The sequence below is a fragment of the Podarcis erhardii genome (genome assembly GCF_964252035.2).
Source record: "Podarcis erhardii genome assembly, chromosome: 9".
Classification (NCBI taxonomy): Eukaryota; Metazoa; Chordata; class Lepidosauria; order Squamata; family Lacertidae; genus Podarcis; species Podarcis erhardii.
Window position 1 is genome coordinate 23,884,226 of NC_138512.1, and position 19,075 is coordinate 23,903,300.

At 41.7% G+C, this 19,075-nt stretch overlaps 1 protein-coding gene and 1 long non-coding RNA gene across 2 annotated transcripts in view; one reads left to right on the forward strand and one right to left on the reverse strand.

Moving 5' to 3' along the window:
- The window catches only part of TUSC3 (tumor suppressor candidate 3), a 124,840-nt gene extending 116,333 nt beyond the window's left edge, over window positions 1-8,507 (reverse strand). Inside the window, exon 1 of the mRNA XM_081875884.1 lies at window positions 8,317-8,507. Within this exon, the coding sequence (XP_081732010.1) occupies window positions 8,317-8,433 (117 nt within the window). The 5' untranslated portion in view covers window positions 8,434-8,507. The remainder of the gene's footprint in view (window positions 1-8,316) is intronic.
- An 11-nt stretch (window positions 8,508-8,518) lies between these two features.
- The window catches only part of LOC309349686, a 32,460-nt gene continuing 21,903 nt past the window's right edge, over window positions 8,519-19,075 (forward strand). The window contains exons 1-2 of the long non-coding RNA XR_014160081.1: window positions 8,519-8,652; window positions 10,852-10,921. This is a non-coding gene — a long non-coding RNA (uncharacterized lncRNA). The remainder of the gene's footprint in view (window positions 8,653-10,851; window positions 10,922-19,075) is intronic.

A 19,075-nucleotide genomic window follows, 5' to 3' on the forward strand; every position in this document is an offset into this window, starting at 1 on the left:
GAATTAAAACTAACATGTACAGTAACTCAATAGCCTTGCACATCCTATTTTACAGTTTCCAACTCCATTAGAACCTTAGCTTCATGACTGATTATCTTCAAGATTTATTTATATATGTATATAAGGAAAAGAAGCACACACCAACACGGAGTTAAGAACGCTTACAGCCTGTAGATTTTCATCCATATTAAACATGCTCTGCATTGGATTGCAGCCAAACAACATTTTCAGAGGCAGCTATAAAAAAGTTACATTTAGATCTAGCATGAGAACAAAAGAGATGAAACTGATGTTGGAACAATGATAAGGTAATATATAATGACTTTATTCAAGTCTGAGGTATGGGAAACGTTCAATGTCTAAAAATTAATTGCTTCATAAAAGTCATTAGTAAAATGGTGGTGGTCAACGCAATATGAGGCAAGTTTGGCAGTTCCAAACTTGTAATTAATGTTATTCTGGTGGTTACACTTAGGAAACGTCTGGTGATATGTATGTTTTATTGATTTTTAACCCAGAAAGGGTAAATTAAAAACCACAAAAATACTTAGTAACTCTAACCAAAGATCAACTTATGAATTCACCTGATTGCATTTGCAGCTCTAATCAAAGTGAAAATTCTTACTGCACATCAGATTGCAAGTGTTTTTAAACTTGCTTACTAAATATAAGTTAAATATGTTACATCAGATCACACTGTAGATGCTAAATAAGCATCAGAAAATTTTCCACCTCAATACTTCCTATAAACCCCCTTATCAATTACTTGAATCGACATTATCATTTCAGAAGTTTTACTCTAGTATCAGGCACAGTAATTATGTCAGAGCTCAAAGCTCAGAGCATGTGGTAATGCTGGAGAGGACATTTTTCTTGGGAACAATCATATGGGCAATCCAAACCAGTCAGGGATCACATGGAGAATACTGGAATGAGAGATAGCAAGAACTGGATACATGATGAAGTCAAAAAGCCAATTAAGATCAATGTTTGCTGATGCTGCCCTCTCAACAGGTGAATACAGTGGTACCTCGGAAGTCGAACAGAATCCATTCTGGAAGTCCGTTCAAGTTCCAAAATGTTCAGGAACCAAGGTTCAGCTTCTGATTGGCTACAGGAAACTTCTGCAGTCAATTGGAAGCTGCGTCGGACGTTCAGGTACCAAATAATGTTCACAAACTGGAACACTCACTTCTGGGTTTGTGGAATTCGGAAGCCAAAATGTTCAACTTGCAAGGCGTTCAGGATCCAAGGTACAACTATACTTTCATCTCCTCTCAGGGCAACTTCCTATAAAATTCCTGTAACAAATTCCTGTAACATGGACAATACCATTCCCACAGATAAATGTTTCCATCAAAATGTATCTACCTTTCAGACTCTCCTAACCTTAGTTCATAAATATATTCTGAAGTATTTCAAAGTGGTATGTGTAAGAAGTCAGATAGCCTGTAGAAAGGGCAATATGGTGTGCAGTAGAGAGGCAAATTTCCTCCAGAGAACATTTGTCTCTGTGTTGCTTTTGTTTATTATGGTTTGTATTTTTGTGTTTTTATATTGCAAACCACCCTGTGATCCTCGGATGAAGGGTGGTATAGAATTTTTTTTAACAACAGAAATAGTTCCACATCTAAAATTAGGGATTCCTCTACCAGAAGAGAACAGACATCACTTATTTTGTTTTCCAGGGCTACTTTCACCAAGAATCTCTGTAAGCATCTTCTGAACTTTGTCCAAAAATGCAAAAGAGGACACCTTAACCTTTCTGCTCTTACTTTACATTCATTTGCTCTCCATTAGTACCACCCTGGCCAAGAGTCAAATCTAGCACAATTAAGACAAAATTGATCTAAAGGCTGATCCTGATATTTTTCTGCACATGCTGCATTTTCAGCCTGATTCTCTTTTCTAAAGGGAAGGAAGATCTGGAGGTAGCATCACAGGCCTTTTGCATTTTTCAAAGGAGTGTTTTGTCTCCAGAGTTTATACTTTCCACATGCAGACGGCCTAAAGCATGGCTAGGAAAGCAGATGAGGCAATTCATTGCACTGAATCAACTGCATTGCAGAAAATAAAGGTCTAGACCAGCCTTCATCCACCTGGTGCCCTCCAGATGTTTTGGACTACATCATCTCCTCTCATCCCCAGCCCCTGGCTATGTTAGCTGGGCCTGATGGGATATACAGACCAAATACAGCAGTAGAGTTGAGAGAGAAAGGGCCTTAGAGGAGAAATTTGTGCTTCTATTTGGCAATGTTCAAGGTCGCATTTCTCGATACCGAGAGCACTTTTTTTTCTGGATTAAAATTGGAGGCATTCTCTCCTCAGTGCTCAGAAAACATATTACTTTCTCAGTCAGTTTCAAGAATAAAGGCCAGACATCCTTTTGCACCATACCCACCCTGTTTACCCAGTGCTTTCTAGGCAATGAAGAGTCTTCAGAGATTCTCTTCAGCTGTTGATTGAAAAGGTTGCCATCAGGAAACCTCAGCGCTTCCTTACTTCCTCTCCCTAATGTAACTAGGCCACCCTTCTTCAACAGCCCTAGAGTAATGGTTGCATAAAATATAACTGCTTAATTTTTCAAAACATGCTTTGGCTCTAATATGCCCCAACATGTCGTTTGAGCATCACTGATTTAAAGCACACTTTGTGCAATAGATCAAATGATTTACAGGAACACAATTTGTGCTTTTGAAGAAAATGTGTGAGATCCATGCCTGAAGGCATCCAGACTCCACAAATGTAGCCTCATGCAAAATGCATTAAAACTTAATTTCTTGAACATACCCTTTCTTGCAATGTACACATTGTCTCTTTGGCCAAAACCACTGTACCCACCACGGAGTTGTCCTAGCTATTTCAACCAAACTACAATATGAATTAACAGGTTACCTTTCCAACCAGTCAGATATCACCACTACTTATTAAAACAGCTGAATTAAAATAGAAATACTAGTTTCTAACATCCATGTCATCAATACATCTGTTCCACAAGGAACACTCATGAGAAAGTTCGTGAAACTGATGATCACAAATTTTTACATGCTAATGCTATAAAGGTAGCCTCCTCAGTTATCATTTTCATCTTTCAAGCAATGCATTTTAATTCAAAGAAGAGAAAGTGAAAGTAGCGCACCATTCCTTGTGAGAAAAAGAATCAAAACACATAGGGTTCATAAAAGACAAGTGTGGTAACATTCTTTGTGAAAACATGCAAACTGTGTTATTGCAATTTGCAAACAAATTCTGTTCTCAATACTAAGACAGGTGAGATCAACACATTAAAAATAGAATCTGGCATATCAGACCGCCAAGGCCAGATGCAATTCGCCCCATGATCTCTAAGGAACTGAATAAAGAATTGGCTCAGCCACCAGAAAAACCAGGAAGGGTTCCAAAGCTTTTGAAGGCCAATTAAGTATCCATAGCTAATGAGTGAAGGGGGAGAGGATGATAGATTTTCAAGTACACATCTAGGTCCAATAAAATAGAAAGTTTTGATACAGTCTCTCTTTCCCCACCCACCCCATCCATGTAAGGAGGGAAGAAGTTCACATTAAACTTAAAGCGCTGGGGTGAGCTTTAGGAACAACAAAAATGACTTGATGACTAGCCACCTGGATTGCTGAAGAAAGCACAAAGCAAGCATCTCCTCCTCCAACGAGGAGCACTCTATATACAACCTGACATTTGCCTTCCCTTACACCCTCTGTCCCCAACTTTGTTCCTTCAAACTCAATCAGCTCAACTTATCTACATTTTGGTGGTACAGCAGCAAGATTTGGCTGCTGTCTCATTTTCCTTAGTCCATCAAACAATACACTAAAATAATACTGAGACTATTTTTACCCCCTCCAGCACATTCATAGCACACATCCTCCCTTTCCTGCAGGACTAAAGATCTACTTAAGACGGTTCATGTCCCCCCCTACAATGATTTTCTTTTAAAACATGAACAACATGACTTACAATAGAACTATGTGACTAGATTCAATGCAATGTATGCCATTCAAAATTTATTATTCTCGCTAATTCTGCTTCCCCCTTTTCCTCTGCTTCTTCTATTCTCTATCTTTTCTGCCGCGCTTTTGTTCATGCTCCCTTTCTTTCCCATGCAATCCTCATCCCAGCATATCTATCTCTTTCTGTTAGTTTCTTCCTTTCCCACAAAGTTCTTCCCCATGTCAACATCTTCTTATTTAGCCTCTCCACAAGTTTTACACAGCCTTTTAAAAACGCAATCTTGCCCTCCCATTTCTCTCACTCAATTCTAGTCCTTTACCCTTTGCTTTTCGCCTTTTTAACTTTTTGGGACTTAGAAGCAGGTCTTAATCGGAGTTGGGGTTTCCTAGTTAAACTATGGATATTTCCTCCACATGGTGTAGTGATGGCCCACCACTTGGACAGCTTTAAAAGAGGAATGGAAAAATTCATGGGGGATAAGCCTATCAATCATCACTAGCTACAATGCAGGAAGTATGCCTCTGAAGAGCAGCTGCTGGGAATCACACATGGGGAGAGTACTGTTACAGTTAAATCCTGCTTGCGGGTTTCCCATAGGAAGATGCCCTTTGGCCTGACCCAGCCAAGCTCTTCTTTATGTTCCTAAGAGCACAGCTCCAGAACCTCTTTTTATGGAAAGGCCTTGTAGCAGAAGAAGGAAAGAATGAAGGTATAGGCAGACCGCAATTACTCAGTAGAGAGAAAAGGGCAACCACAAGCCACATGAAGCAGGAGGAAGGGCTCTGCTTTCTAAGTAATCATCTTGAACCATGGCTCTCTGAATTAAGTGCTAACTAAAAGGCAGCCTGATAAGGGCTAGGGATATCGGTCCCACCCCTCGGTCCAGTATATCTGAAGGAGCGTCTCCACCCCCATTGTTCTACCCGAACACTGAGATCCAGCGCCGAGGGCCTTCTGGCGGTTCCCTCACTGCGAGAAGTCAAGTTACAGGGAACCAGACAGAGGGCCTTCTCAGTAGAGGCGCCTTCCCTGTGGAACGCCCTCCCACCAGATGTCAAAGAGAACAACAACTACCAGACTTTTAGAAGACATCTGAAGGCAGCCCTGTTTGGGGAAGCTTTTAATGTTTGATGTTTTACGGTATTTTAATATTTTGTTGGAAGCCACCCAGAGTGGCTGGGGAAGTCCAGCCAGATGGGCGGGGTATAAATAATGCATTATTATTATTATTATTATTATTATTATTAGGAGAAGCAGAAGCCATAATAAAACCAAACAAGGGCAGGATCCCTTTTTCTACTGATGCACTCAGGTCTCCATTTCTACTTTTCCTCCAATCTAATTCTAACAACACAAACCTGTAGATATGCCTACACAGGAATATGTCCCACCAAGCTCAATGGGGCTATTCCCCGGTTAAGGCTTACAGACCACGCTTTGGTAAAAGCAAATGGCACCCCACTTGGTTTATAGCAAAGATTCAAATTAAAATAATTCAACACTTTACTATTCTGGCCATTTTTACTCAGAAATATCACCAATTTCAGGAGACTCACTTTCTACTGGTTAACTCTTAACAACTGAAGTCATGAAATACAGCACTTGGCACATAAACAAACCCTGGATGAATCAGAAAGAGACACACATCCTGCAATACATAAAGCAATGGAAAAATAATTTTAAAACTTCCTAAAGATCCTGATCCTAAATACATCAGCGTTCCTTTATTTGCAGCAGTAGCCTGATGGGGAACAGACAGCTGCTGAAGCAATGGTGAGGGCTTGCAGGCTGTTGCAAATTTGTTTACAAGTTCATTTAGTATAAAAGCTAGCCACATGTATTTTTTATTATTAGTACAAGCTGCAGATAAGCATCAGGGTTGCATATTGTCACATTTTTATTGTATAAGTGCTAAGATCAGCAGCTACAATGTTTCTCATTATCTCAAACAAATTACAATAGTTTGTTTGGGTGTAAATCATGTGCCCAGCATATTGTGATCACAAAGGATAGGGTAGAAGACATTTACTGACTACAAGGCTCACAAAGTAGAACACTTAGATTTATAAACTTCATCTCACAATATTTATATATTATGAATAATTCCATAGTGTTGTTGTATACCAGCTATTCATATACTGGTTAGAAGTTGTCCAGTCACAAAAGGCATTACTCACTGAATACATGCTACAAAGCCAGAAAGTTAAATGTTTTCAGAATAATTAATCCAGGTTCATAGATATAAAGTATTTCCCCACCCCTTCTATGCATGTTAAATGATAAAGCAAGGAGTCTAATCCCAATCAGTGGCCAATGGTGGCTAAGAGACTTGAAGTATAAGTGTGGAAGGATGCAGACCTACTGTCTATTATGCAGTTGTCTGAAGACCTTATTGCCATGGCTACATTCAAAAGCATAGGCATCAATCTTGTGGGGATACCTATTTGGAAATCTGAAGGATTTATACTTACTTATATGTTTAATTTAAGACCCATGTACTGATGGTCATGGTATTCATAGTTGATGCTGATTTGATTTACTGTTATTATCTGTATTTTTACTATTATTTGTATATTATATTTTATCTTTATTTTTTCTTCTCTTTAATTCACTTTTCCCTTTTTTCTTGGTAAACATGCAAATAAAATAAAATAAAATAATAATAACATAATCAAGTAAGTGAGCTAGAGAGACAGTTACTTCAAGCCAAGAGCAGCAGTGTTATTTTATCTCTGCAAGACAGGAGGTCCCCCCATTTTTCAGGGGATAATACTGGATGTCTGGCATTAAATGGAGAAGGGAATGGAGAAGGAAAAAAATAGCATGTATTGATGGCAAAAAGACTAGGGAAGGGTCTATATTACAGAAATCTCCAAAAGCAGCATTGGATGTGCTACTAATTTATGAAAACTTAAGAGGCAGAATTATTGCTGATATTAATTTAACCACAACAGCTATTTCAATATATAACATTCTGCACTATGCAGCAGTTAGGAGAGGGTGTATATATGGGACAAATGTAAGGACAATGGCCAACGAATAGGAAATTGTACAAGGGATTAAGGTGGGCTTAAATGTCACTGGTGGTATCAAAACATAGTGAGAAGAACAAGGGAGAAAGGAAGGAAAACAACAACAAAGCAGTCATTAATTACTAAAAGGATGTTCCTGCCGTGTGAAAATCACACAGTGTGATCAGGAATTCCTTTCCGCTTATTTCCAAATAGGTGCTTGTGTTTATGTCAGAAGAGACTTTCATCACATGCTCAGAGGCACTTTCTTTTTCTCCACTGTAACACCACATGTTCCATCGATAAAACAAGCTGTGGGATATGAGATGTAGAACTGATTTTGCTTACACGATCTAACAACATTTTTGAGGGGTGGGGTTTTTTTTTGTAAACAATTCAAAAAACATATTAAACAATAGAAAACAGGTTCTGGGTTTAAACACTAGTTATGTCTCTTATCTGATACAGCTTTTGCATTGGTGGTTCAGTGGTAGAATTCTCACCTGCCACACAGCTTTTGATCAGCAGTCCTGAGCACGGAAAACACCCACCTAACCTTCTCCACATTCCTATTATTATCAGTGCTTTTTTTTTCTGGGGGGACGCAGGGGAACGCATACCCATAAACATTTTGTGAATCGTTCTACTTTTCTCCATTTGCTGTGTTTATTTCCCCCCCGATTTGAACTATAAATGGTGATTTTCTTGAGTCAAAATGAGAGGACCCCTAAATATTATTATTATTATTATTATTATTATTATTATTATTATTATTAAAAAGCACTGATTATTAATGTTTACCGCCCTTCATCCAAAGATCAAAGGGCAGCTTACCACACACACAAACACACACACACAAACCCCACATAGCATAATAACGAACATTTCTAGGCATTTCTAGAAATCTTAAGGATCCATCTTTCCCACATGTCCAACCTATGGTTGTCCCTCAGAGGGATGGATGACTGTGTGGAGGGAAGAGGCAGCGAGAAGGAGGGGGGTGGGAATGATTGCTACAAACGAAACCTAATAATGAAATCTTAAATGTGGGCATTCATATTGTATAAATAAAATTGTAAATAGTAGACAACAAATAAACAAACAAATAAATAAATAGAAAAGGATATTAAATATATATATATATATATATATATATACCAACACAAAGGAGCTGCAGGGGGGAAGGTGGAGAATATATTAAACTCATAATCAAAGGGAGCTGGAGGGGTTTGTGTGTTGAACCCTAGCTATCCCCCCCCCCCCCCTTGACACACACAGGGAGGCAGAAGGGGCGCGCGGGTGGGGCGCGTGGAAACGGGAGAGAAGCGAACGGCTCTACCTCCTTCTTCTTCTGGCCTCCCCCGAACTGGACACAAAGGAGGAAGAGGAGGAGGAGGGGAGGAAGGAGGCTGCTCCCCACAGGCAGGTGCGGCGCGAGGCGCCGTGACGGGGCCATGGCTTCCAACGGGCGCCGGCGCGTCAGTCTCCGCCACAAGCACCTGGGAAACGCCGTTATCCACGCCGTTCTCCTCCGCGCTGATTGGGCCCCGAGGAGCACCAATCCAGAAGCGAGCCTCCTACTGGGCAAAGCCTTCTGGGAAATGTAGTCCGTTCCGTGGCGGTGGTTCTCAAAGGGTGCGGAGAGCCGCGCAGGTGCGGCAGGAGAGGATGGCAGGTGTGGCGGGACCCGCTCAAAGAAGCGTTTAGACATTTCACTATACTATACTATACTATACTATACTATACTATACTATACTATACTATACTATACTATACTATACTATACATGCGTATGTATATATGTGTGCATGTGTGTGTTTCTCTCTATGTATATATACGTATATATATGTGTGTGTGTGTGTGTGTTTCTATTATACACACACACACACACACACACACATATATATATATATATACATTCATACCTCATGTTACGTTTGCTTCATGTTACGTTTTTTCAGGTTGCGTCCCACGCCAACCCGGAAGTACCGGAAAGGGTTACTTCCGGGTTTCGCTGCTCGCGCATGCGCAGACACGCAAAATGACGTCACGTTCATGCGCAGAAGTGGCAAGTTGCGACCCGTGTGTGCGCAGACACACCACTGTGGGTTGCGTTGTTTTCATGTTGCGAACGAGCCTCTGGAACGGATCTCGTTCACAACCAGAGGTACCATTCTGTATACACATGCACACATAAATATTCGCAGAATGTGGACTATGCATCTTTTCAAAATCAAGCACTGCTAGGAGTTGTTGCTTTTTGTTTCCCAATGTATTTCTTATTGATAAAAAAAATAAGTGCGGCATGAGCATATTACTATTATTAAATATGTTTTTGTTATTAGTTTTATTATTTATACCCGGCCCACCTTGCTGGGTTTCCCCAGCCACTCTGGGCGGCTTCCAGCACATATAAAAGCTTAATAAAATGTCAAACATTAAAAACTTCCTGATACAGGGATGCCTTCAGGTGTCTTCTAAAAGTTGTGTAGTTCTTTACTACCTTGACATCTGATGGGAAAATGTGGTTCAGAGGGAAGAAGTTTGAGAACCACTGTTCTGAGTATCCCTCGCCCGCCCACCCGCTTCCTCTTTCGTAGGGTTTCCTTATTATTTTATGTATACTATTCCTGAACATAAAGCGATCGCCACTGTGAAACCTGGTTCTTTGCTTGCTTGCTTTCACGTAAGTCCCACTTTATTCAATGGGACTTAACACCTGCAAGCAAGGGTGCAACCTGGATAGCAACCTTAATTAATAAGTTTGTTGTTTTGAGCTAAGCCCCCTTTCCCTACATAGGAAAGCAAATGTACACAGTGATATGAAGCTGAGAAAATATCGGTAGCTTGCCTTTAATGTGGGGTAGAGAGAAGTGTGTGTGTTTTAGCATTCTGTGCAACTTAAAACACACTATTTGATACGTGTCCACTCAGAAGTAAGTCGAGTTGAGTTCAGAGGTCCTTAAAGGTAAAGTCAAAGGGACCCCTGACCATTCGGTCCAGTCATGGACGACTCTGGGGTTGTGGTCCTCATCTCGCTTTATTGGTCGAGGGAGCCGGCGTACAGCTTCCGCGTCATGTGGCCAGCATGACTAAGCCGCTTCTGGCGAACCAGAGCAGCGCACGGAAACACCGTTTACCTTCCTGCTGGAGCGGTACCTATTTATCTACTTGCACTTTGACATGCTTTCAAACTGCTAGGTTGGCAGGAGCAGGGACTGAGCAACGGGAGCTCACCCTGTTGCAGGGCTTCGATCAGCAAGCCCTAAGCTCTGTGGTTTAACCCACAGTGCCACCCACATCCTTACTCTGAAATAAATGGATATTGGTCTGCTGCATATATAGTATATGACCATCTTTATCTAGCCCCCATACATTACAATTAGTAGCATAGAATCATATAATTGTAGGGTTGGAAGGGACCATGATGGACATCTAGTCCAACCCCCTACAATGCAGGAATCTGTCCCCAATGTGGGTCTCAAACCCATGACCTTGAGATTAAGAGTCTCATGCTCTACCGACTGAGGTGAAAATAATGACAATGCCATCAACAGTATCAGAGGTGATTGCAGATTTCTATGCCTTTAATAGCTGGCCAGCAGACAGAAATATAGCAAATTTAGATTTTCCCCCCTTCCAGAAATAAAGCTTTGTAGGCTAATTTTCTGCCTATGAAATAGTTTTTGAGTGAGTGCACAAAAATCTTGCCATAAGATGGTTCACGGCCAATTCTCATAACCAAATTAAAGAAGGATCCTGGAATTTATTGCTGGTTTGTTTGTTTAAATTAAATAAGGTTAAAGCTTGTCATGATTAAGATAAATGAGCAATGGATGTGCTGTTAAAATATTATTCTCTTTACTCAAAACAGAAACTAGCGATAATAAATGTGATGGTTGGGATATCCTATGCAGCACAATCCAGTGCATGTCTATTCAGAGGTAAGTGCTATTGAATTCAATGGAACATTCTCTTAGATAAGTGTGTACAGTGGAACCTCAGGTTACGTACCATTCTCCTTATGAACGCTTCAGGTAACGAGCGCCACTAACCCGGATGTAGATGCTCCTGGTAGCAAACTTTGCCCCGGGATGCGAGCAGAAGTCGCACGCCAGCGGCACAGCATCAGCAGGAGGCCCCATTAGCGAAAGCGCGCCTCAGGTTAAGAACAGTTTCGGGTTAAGAGCGGACCTCCAGAACAAATTACGTTCGTAACTGGAGGTCCCACTGTCTAGGATTTCAGGCTTTGACCCTTACCCAACAAAAATTTCACATGCTTCAGTATGTAATTATTTAGGAAATGCAACATACCGTATTTTTCACCCTATAGGACGCACTTTTTCCCCTCAAAAAATGAAGGGGAAATGTGTGTGCGTCCTATGGGGCGAATGCAGGCTTTCGCTGAAGCCTGGAGAGCGAGAGGGGTCGGTGCGCACCGACCCCTCTCGCTCTCCAGGCTTCGTGGACCTCTCCGCAAGCAGCAGGAGCGCTCCCGCCGCTTGCGGAGAGGTGCCTGCATGCGGAAGCCTGCGCGCACTGAGCTCAGCGCGTCCAGGCTTCGCGGACCTCTCCGCAAGCAGCGGGAGCCAGCTCTGGGCTCCCACGGCTTGCAGAGAGCTGCCTGTTTGGGGACTGGGGTCGGGGGAAGCTCGGGCCTCCCCCGCCCCACGCCTGGGGGGGAAATAATTTTTTCCCCTTTATTTCCCCCCCAAAAAACTAGGTGCGCCTTATGGGACGGTGCGTCCTATAGGGCGAAAAATACTGTATATATTTTTTTGTTATTGTCAAGACTATGTTCTTGCTAGGGCAGTCTGATATATAAAGAGAGAACTGGCACATTACACCAGGGACCCTTCTTCTTCTGTCTGCCTTCTCCTCACAATAACCAGCCAAATGTCTCTAGAAAGCAGGGCATGAAGACAACATACTTTCTTCCACCTGCTCCCAGAAGCTGTTATTCAGTGTATCCCCCACCCTCACCCCATCCCAAATACTAAAATAATATTGTTATTGTTGTTATTTTACACCCAGCCACCCTGGGCAGCTTCCAGCAAAATATAAAAGCATAATAAAATGTCAAACATTATTCCATGTTCTGTGGAATACTGTCTCCATGCTTGAACGTTCTACTAACCTACCATGGCTAATAGTTACAGGTAGACCTAACCTGTACTAATTCATCTAAACCCCTTTTAAAGCCATCACTACATCTTGTGACAATAAATTACATAATGGCTGGTTTCCTTTTGTCACAGAATTGTTCTATGATTTTGCCTCTCCTGAATCTACTGCTTATCAGTTTAAATTAATTACCCTGAATTACTAACATTGACTACTTTTCTGCATCATACACTATATAGTTTTTCAAATGCCTACCGTGAGCCCCAGTCATTTCCCCCTTTCCCTCAGACCATGCCCCCTTTGCCCCTGACCACATCCATTTTGCCTCAGAAGGGTGGACAGGTGCAAATCTGACTCATGAGCTGTAAATGGTTCTTTCTGTGCCCTAATCTAAAAAGCTTAAAACTCTTGAATCTTTGTTCTTAGGGAAACTGCCCCCTCCCCAATTCTTTGATTAATTTGGTTGACCTTTTCTGCATCTTTCGCACCTCTGTAGAACTTTTTCTGAGATAGGGCCCTGTTTCGACATAAGACCTCCAGTTGTAATAGATTGTTGTGAGATTAGCTGTCTGGTTACTCTGAATGGGTCTACTATTATGGTTTTACTTGGGGTTGTGACAGCAGTACTTAAAAAACGAGTGTCAAATCCCTGCAAAATAAACATATAATAATAATAGCCTGCCTTCCTACAATACCTGAAATTGAAACAACAAAGCTACAGATAATATAAACTGTAAAATAATAAAATTGCAAACATATAAAAATATGTAATGTTTAACTAGAAGCACACTGGAATAAAGCATCTGGGTTGGACTAAGCGTGTTGCCCTGAGTAGGGTGTTCCATAATCTGGATATTGTAACTGAAAAGCCCCTCTCTCTTGACTCCACTTGCCACTCCTCATGCAAAATTGAGTCCCACAAAGTTCTCAAATCATTTCCCATAAGTGGAGACAGTGCCCAACATGCCCTGGTGCCATACCTTGACTTTCAAGGTCAAAACCAACAGCAAGTTGTTACTAATGAACCGGGTAAAGGACTGAAGTAATGTATTCAGGTCTTTGGGCTTCAGCCAACCCCCTGGCATCCAACATTCTGAAACAAGTGAATTGTCTGAATTGTCTTCATAGACAGCTCAGCATAGAATGAATTACAGTAACCCAACCTAGAGGTGACTAGGGCATGAATGACTGAGGTCGAGTCAAAATAACTTTAATGACCCTTTAATGGTTTTTATGTTCTCTTCAATAGGAAATCTAGCTGCAGGGTGATGGGACTGATACCATTGCTCAGTGCAAGGAAACAGGAGTTTTCCGGTTTGATTAAAGAAGCTGAGAGTTTAACAGGGAGGGGTAAAGTCTGGTAGAAGATGTACTCTCTCTAGATCCAATTCAGACTTATTGAAGGAGTTCTCGTTTGATTCAGCTATGCTGTACTTACGTATTTGTAATTAAAGTTGAGATTACAGTATGACTGGTAATCTAGACATACACAAGGACTTTTAAAAAACAAAATTCTCGTTGTCAAACTGTTAAGCCATGAAAAACAACGGGAAGGAACTAAAGTAATACTTCCCCCACTTTTATATGTCTTTAGTGCAAGTGGAATATGGGGTTAATTTATTTTATTTTAGCGTTTTGTTTGTTAATATCAACTGAGCTTTTATGGCAATGCAAATTGCTTACAGGCAAAGCTTTCCTTCATTTATCCACTCACATTCACAACATTTCAGGCCCTGTGGGTAGTATCCCCAGCTTCATGTAAATTGGCCAAGCTGTGCATCAGTGCTTTAACTATATGAAGCCATGATGTTTAAAACTAGACAATCGACTGAACCAATCTGACAGCTGTGCTAGAAAATTCTTCTCAAAAGGAACAATTTGCTTGCACTATAATCAGCTGAAGTAGTGCAATGTTGCAGGGGTCCAAGCAATGACCGAAAACTGAGTGTAAACTAAAAAATATAAACGGTGTAGAATATTTTATTTGTATGGTTTTTTCCTGATTTGCCATAGCTAAGTAAGAGCATGGCCCACCTGGCCCAGCACTAATAGCTATTCAGATGTCAGAAGTAGGGGGAATTGCAAGATTTCTCCTTAATTCTAGCCACTCTCAAGATAAGTCATTTGTCTTCTAGGTTGCCTCAGAGCATCAGAGGACAGCTGGAACTCCTGGAAGTGGCCAGGTAATTCCCAGGTGTTCTATTTGAAGGGCCTCTCAACCAGCCAGGATGGTTTCATGGTCTTGCCTATACCCTATCTTCATGGCAATCTGTAAATATTTTGCAAACAGATGTGTCACTCTAAGACAGATCTATGAGTAACATTTCATATTTCATATTCTGAATGCTATCTGAAGAAGTGTGCATGCACACGAAAGCTCATACCTAGAACTAACTCAGTTGGTCTTTAAGGTGCTACTGGAAGGAATTTTTTTATTTTATTCTGAATGCTAGTTTCTGTAAGTGGTTTCTACAGTTACGTTTCTGAGCATAATTAAGTGTTGATGCTGACTTTTAAAGCCCTAAACGGCCTCGGCCCAGTATACTTGACGGAGCGTTTACATCCCCATCATTCAGCCCAGACACTGAGGTCCAGTTTTGAGGGCCTTCTAGTGCTTCCCTTACTGTGGGAAGTGAGGTTGCAGGGAACCAGGCAGAGGGCCTTCTCAGTAGTGGTGCCTGGCCTGTGAAACGCCCTCCCACCAGATGTCGAAGAGAAAAATAACTACCGAACTTATAGAAGACATCTGAAGGCAGCCCTGTTCAGGGAAGCTTTTAATATTAGATGTTTTATCATGTTTTTAATACTTTATTGGGAGCTGCCCAGAGTGGCTGGGGAAACCCAGCCAGATGCCTATCAAAATCAGAATCCATATCTTGCTTTACAGTCAAAAGAAAGAAAACTCAGGAGCTCCGATCATGGATCCCTCACACCCTGACCCTCCCATCTCATACAAGGCAATCCTTGTGTCCTCAGCCGTTTGTGTAATATTATATAGAGACGGTTGCTGTGAACTGCTTTTATAAGTCGCTGTAAAATTACTTACCACAAATAAACTCCTAATTCATATCACTGCTGTAGCAACTTCAGGGCGTTTTGCAGATGGTTCTTTTAGCTGCTTCAGCCTCTAAAATTTCCTGCTAAACCTGGAGCCTGGATAGAAAGCCACTTGGAAATCCCATATATACTGTGCAAGCTGCTCTCCTATGGAATTGGCCCGAACATAAGCTGTACCCGAATATAAGCCGCACCTTTAAAATTGGAGGGGGGGGGGACAAAAAGAAAAAAACAAATATAAGCCACTCCCTTCCTCACTGCTCCTGGCTGCATCCTGAGCCGGGGCTGCATTGCTGATGGCCCTTCCTTTCTCCCTTCCCAGCCTTGGGGGAGAGGACGAGAGACTATGCGCAGGGCGGGCTCTGCTTTGCCTCGCTCCTGGCACTGTTTGCCCCGCGCTCCTGGCTGCATACCATAGGGTCGCGAATATAAGCCACACTTTAACTTTTCATGGTCGGAATTTGGGGAGAAAAGTGTGTCTTATTTTGGGGCCAATGCAGTATTTTAAATGGTTGGAAAATATTGGCTTTCTTTTCTTTTCTTTTTTTAAAAAAAGGCTTTAACATGACTAATTATTTCAGAACAAGTCTGGTAATGGTTAAAGCTCATGATGAATGTGTGTGTCTGTGTGCACATTCCCTAACTCCAGAATTAGTTTATCTGTGAACCACCCTGAGACCTGCGGGCATAGGGTGGTATACAAATTTAATAATACAGTGGTACCTTGGGTTACATACGCTTCAGGTTACATACGCTTCAGGTTATATACACTTCAGATTACAGACTCCACTAACCTAGAAATAGTACCTCGGGTTAAGAACTTTGCTTCAGGATGAGAACAGAAATCGCGTGGCGGCGGTGCGGCAGCAGCGGGAGGCCCCATTAGCTAAAGTGGTGCTTCAGGTTAAGAACAGTTTCAGGTTAAGAAGGAACCTCCAGAACGAATTAAGTATGTAACCAGAGGTACCACTGCAAATAGATAAGTAGACACAGTATGCCCCCTGGGGGACAGCAGCAAGAGAGGGCTATTGCTAGCATGTGCTGCTTGCAAACTTTCTATAGGCCACTGTGGGGAAGAGATTGCTAGACATGATAGATCTTTGATCTGATTCAGCCAGGCTCTTCTCACATGCTTGAGACAACCAGCGCCAGAGGCATGCAATCAGTGGACTAGGGGGACTAAGCTAGTCGCCTAAATGCTTCTGGTAAATTAGAGTATTAAAGCCTAGTGCCTTCTCAAAGCCTGGGACGCTTCTACCCAGCTTAGGGAGGGAGGCACGATGCTCTGACAGGGCCAAGAGTCCTTCTGCCATCTTCCCAAAGCCTGCCCGGATTTGGAAAGGAGGCAGCAGGCTTCCAGCATCTTGTCAGAGACCTGGTACCTCCTTCCCAAAACCCAGGAAGCTTCTGCCCAGCTTAGGGAGGCAGGTGCAACGCTCACACGCATGACATCAGGACGTCATGATTTTCCCTGCACCACCACTGCCAGCAATTGCACTCACAAGCTGGCACCTCTGGCCCCAACTGTTCCTCTACAAAAAAATTCAACACACGCCACTGAGCCCCACACAGGATAAGTTCTGGAAGCCTCCTAATTATTCAGGTACCACTGAATAACCTAACAACCAAGCCAAAGAACCACATCTGGAAGTTGGCAAGAAAGCAAAGTAAAGTTGCAGGTGACATAATTTTTCATTCTGCGTGATCGATGATTTCGTGTGTGCTGGAATGACAAAGAAGTGAAATGGAGACCAAGTTGGAAGAAAAATTACATCTGGGTTCCTACCTAAGCACCAATTTTTGTGATGGGAATATTAATCATGACACATCATATCCAAATGAACAGTGCTTAACAAAGTACCTGAGAGCAAAATCAAGATTCCACCCCACCCTTATTTTCCACCAATCCTGAAGGCTCATCTTCTTTGACAGCAAACTGTCCTCAAAGCACTGAACCAAGAAGAATATGTTTGGCAGCTATCAGAAACAAACAGCTTATATTAGATTCCTAGTCAATAGAACAGAAGGTGAACCTTTTTTCCAGGTAGAAATCTCTCAGGTTTATGGTTTCTCAATGCTTTGGGACAGTGCGAAGGTAATACTGATAATCTCCCAGCTATGGTGAGGCACCTGAGGGTTTCTGTTGACCTATTTGCTTCTATTCAGGAACAATAGCAACACCTGGCATCCTCGGTCAACTGAGGAGGATCTGAGCCTCGCAGGACCCTCCCAAGCATATGTGAGGACTGAGGATTAGGCCTACTCACCCACCCATAACCGCAGCTTGATTTTTTTTTTTTTTAAGAAATCATTTTAAATTTCCAGGAGGGGGAAGAATCATAGATACCAACTTGAGCTCCATGGAGGAAAGGTGGGATATAAATATAATGAAAGATAGAAAGACAGACAGAAAGAGATAGATGATGATAGATAGATGATGATAGATAGATGATAGATATAGATAGATAGATGATAGATAGATAGACAGACAGATAACAACTCAATAGAATTAAAAATTGGAATAAATGAGTGGAGCCTCAGATGCACTCCTTGCCTGTGGCACTGCTTGGTCTGTGGCCATCCTTGGTCTCTGCTGCACTAGAATAGGCAGTTTAGAGACTGCAGCCATCAAATTAACTTGTACACAAATGGCCTCCATGTAATTTAAGTTTTATTGGCAGGCTCCCGGAACTAATCAAATGAAAATATACACTTATGTGCATAAGGAAGAGATTCTGCTCCGGATTAGGGAAAGCAAATCAACTGCCATAGTAGTACAAATAGCAAAACTAACAGAAGATTAACTTTTCAGAAGTGCTTGCCAGCTTATCATTATGAACAGAAAAAGCTGAAAAGAGCTGGAATAATACCTAGAATAATGGCTCGGGGCGGGGGAGGGATCCTCAGGATAAAAGGGCTGACTTTTTGCCCCAGTACCAAAAATAACTAGGAAAGAACCCAAAAAGCAATTAATATAGATGGCATTCTCACAAAGCTATTATTAACAGGAGAATCTTTATGGGTCCTGTTGCACTAAAAAAAATTGTTCTGCCTGAACTTTAGAAGAGTTCAAAAAAATCTGATACGTTTACCTTGACGATCATTTCAAAGGGGGCTAGCTGACGCTGCATATCTCTGTTAATTAATTTAACAATTGCAAATAATTGATACAGCTTTCGGGGCCTGCACATGCATCCCTGACAAAAATGTAGCATTTTCAAGTACCCATAGTGGCAGATGGAAAGAGAATGGAGGAGGCATAGTGCATAATTTCTAGACATACCTCTAGTAGAATCAATGAGTTTCTGGAGCTGAACTCCCGGGTTCTGGGAAGAAACATAGGCGTTATGATCTCTGCTTCAAACTAAATCCTCTAGAAATCTCATTGCTGAATTCATCCATTGCGTTTTCAGTCTGGAACATCATTGTTGCAGGTCTGACTGGGGACAACGTGCCACGTGGTTCCATGCCTGCCTCCTTCCATTTAGAAAACATGTCAGATATAAAACTCATGGTTGCAACAAACTGGTCATTTTATTTACTGTGTTGCATTTTCAGGTCAGCTCGCCTTGAACATTATAAAAAGCTCACCTTCCCCCTAGAGCTTTGATTTTTCCTCACCTCCTCTACCACTGAACAAATTGGGTCCTAATTCCTTGCAACTCTGTGGTGTCTAGTGAAGCCAGCTAGAAAGAGGAGCAATGCCCAGAAAAGGCTATTGAGCAATGCTTTTAATGAGAGAAAGACATTCCTAAAGAAGAAGTCTCTCCTGTGTGTGTGTGCTCGCAAAGGAAGAAACAACAGGTCTCAGATGGGGATGGTGGAATAATTGTTATCCTTATTACTACAAACTATTAATTCATTGGAATTCAATGTTGGCACTTGTGAAATTATTCCAGGGCAATTAATTCATTAAT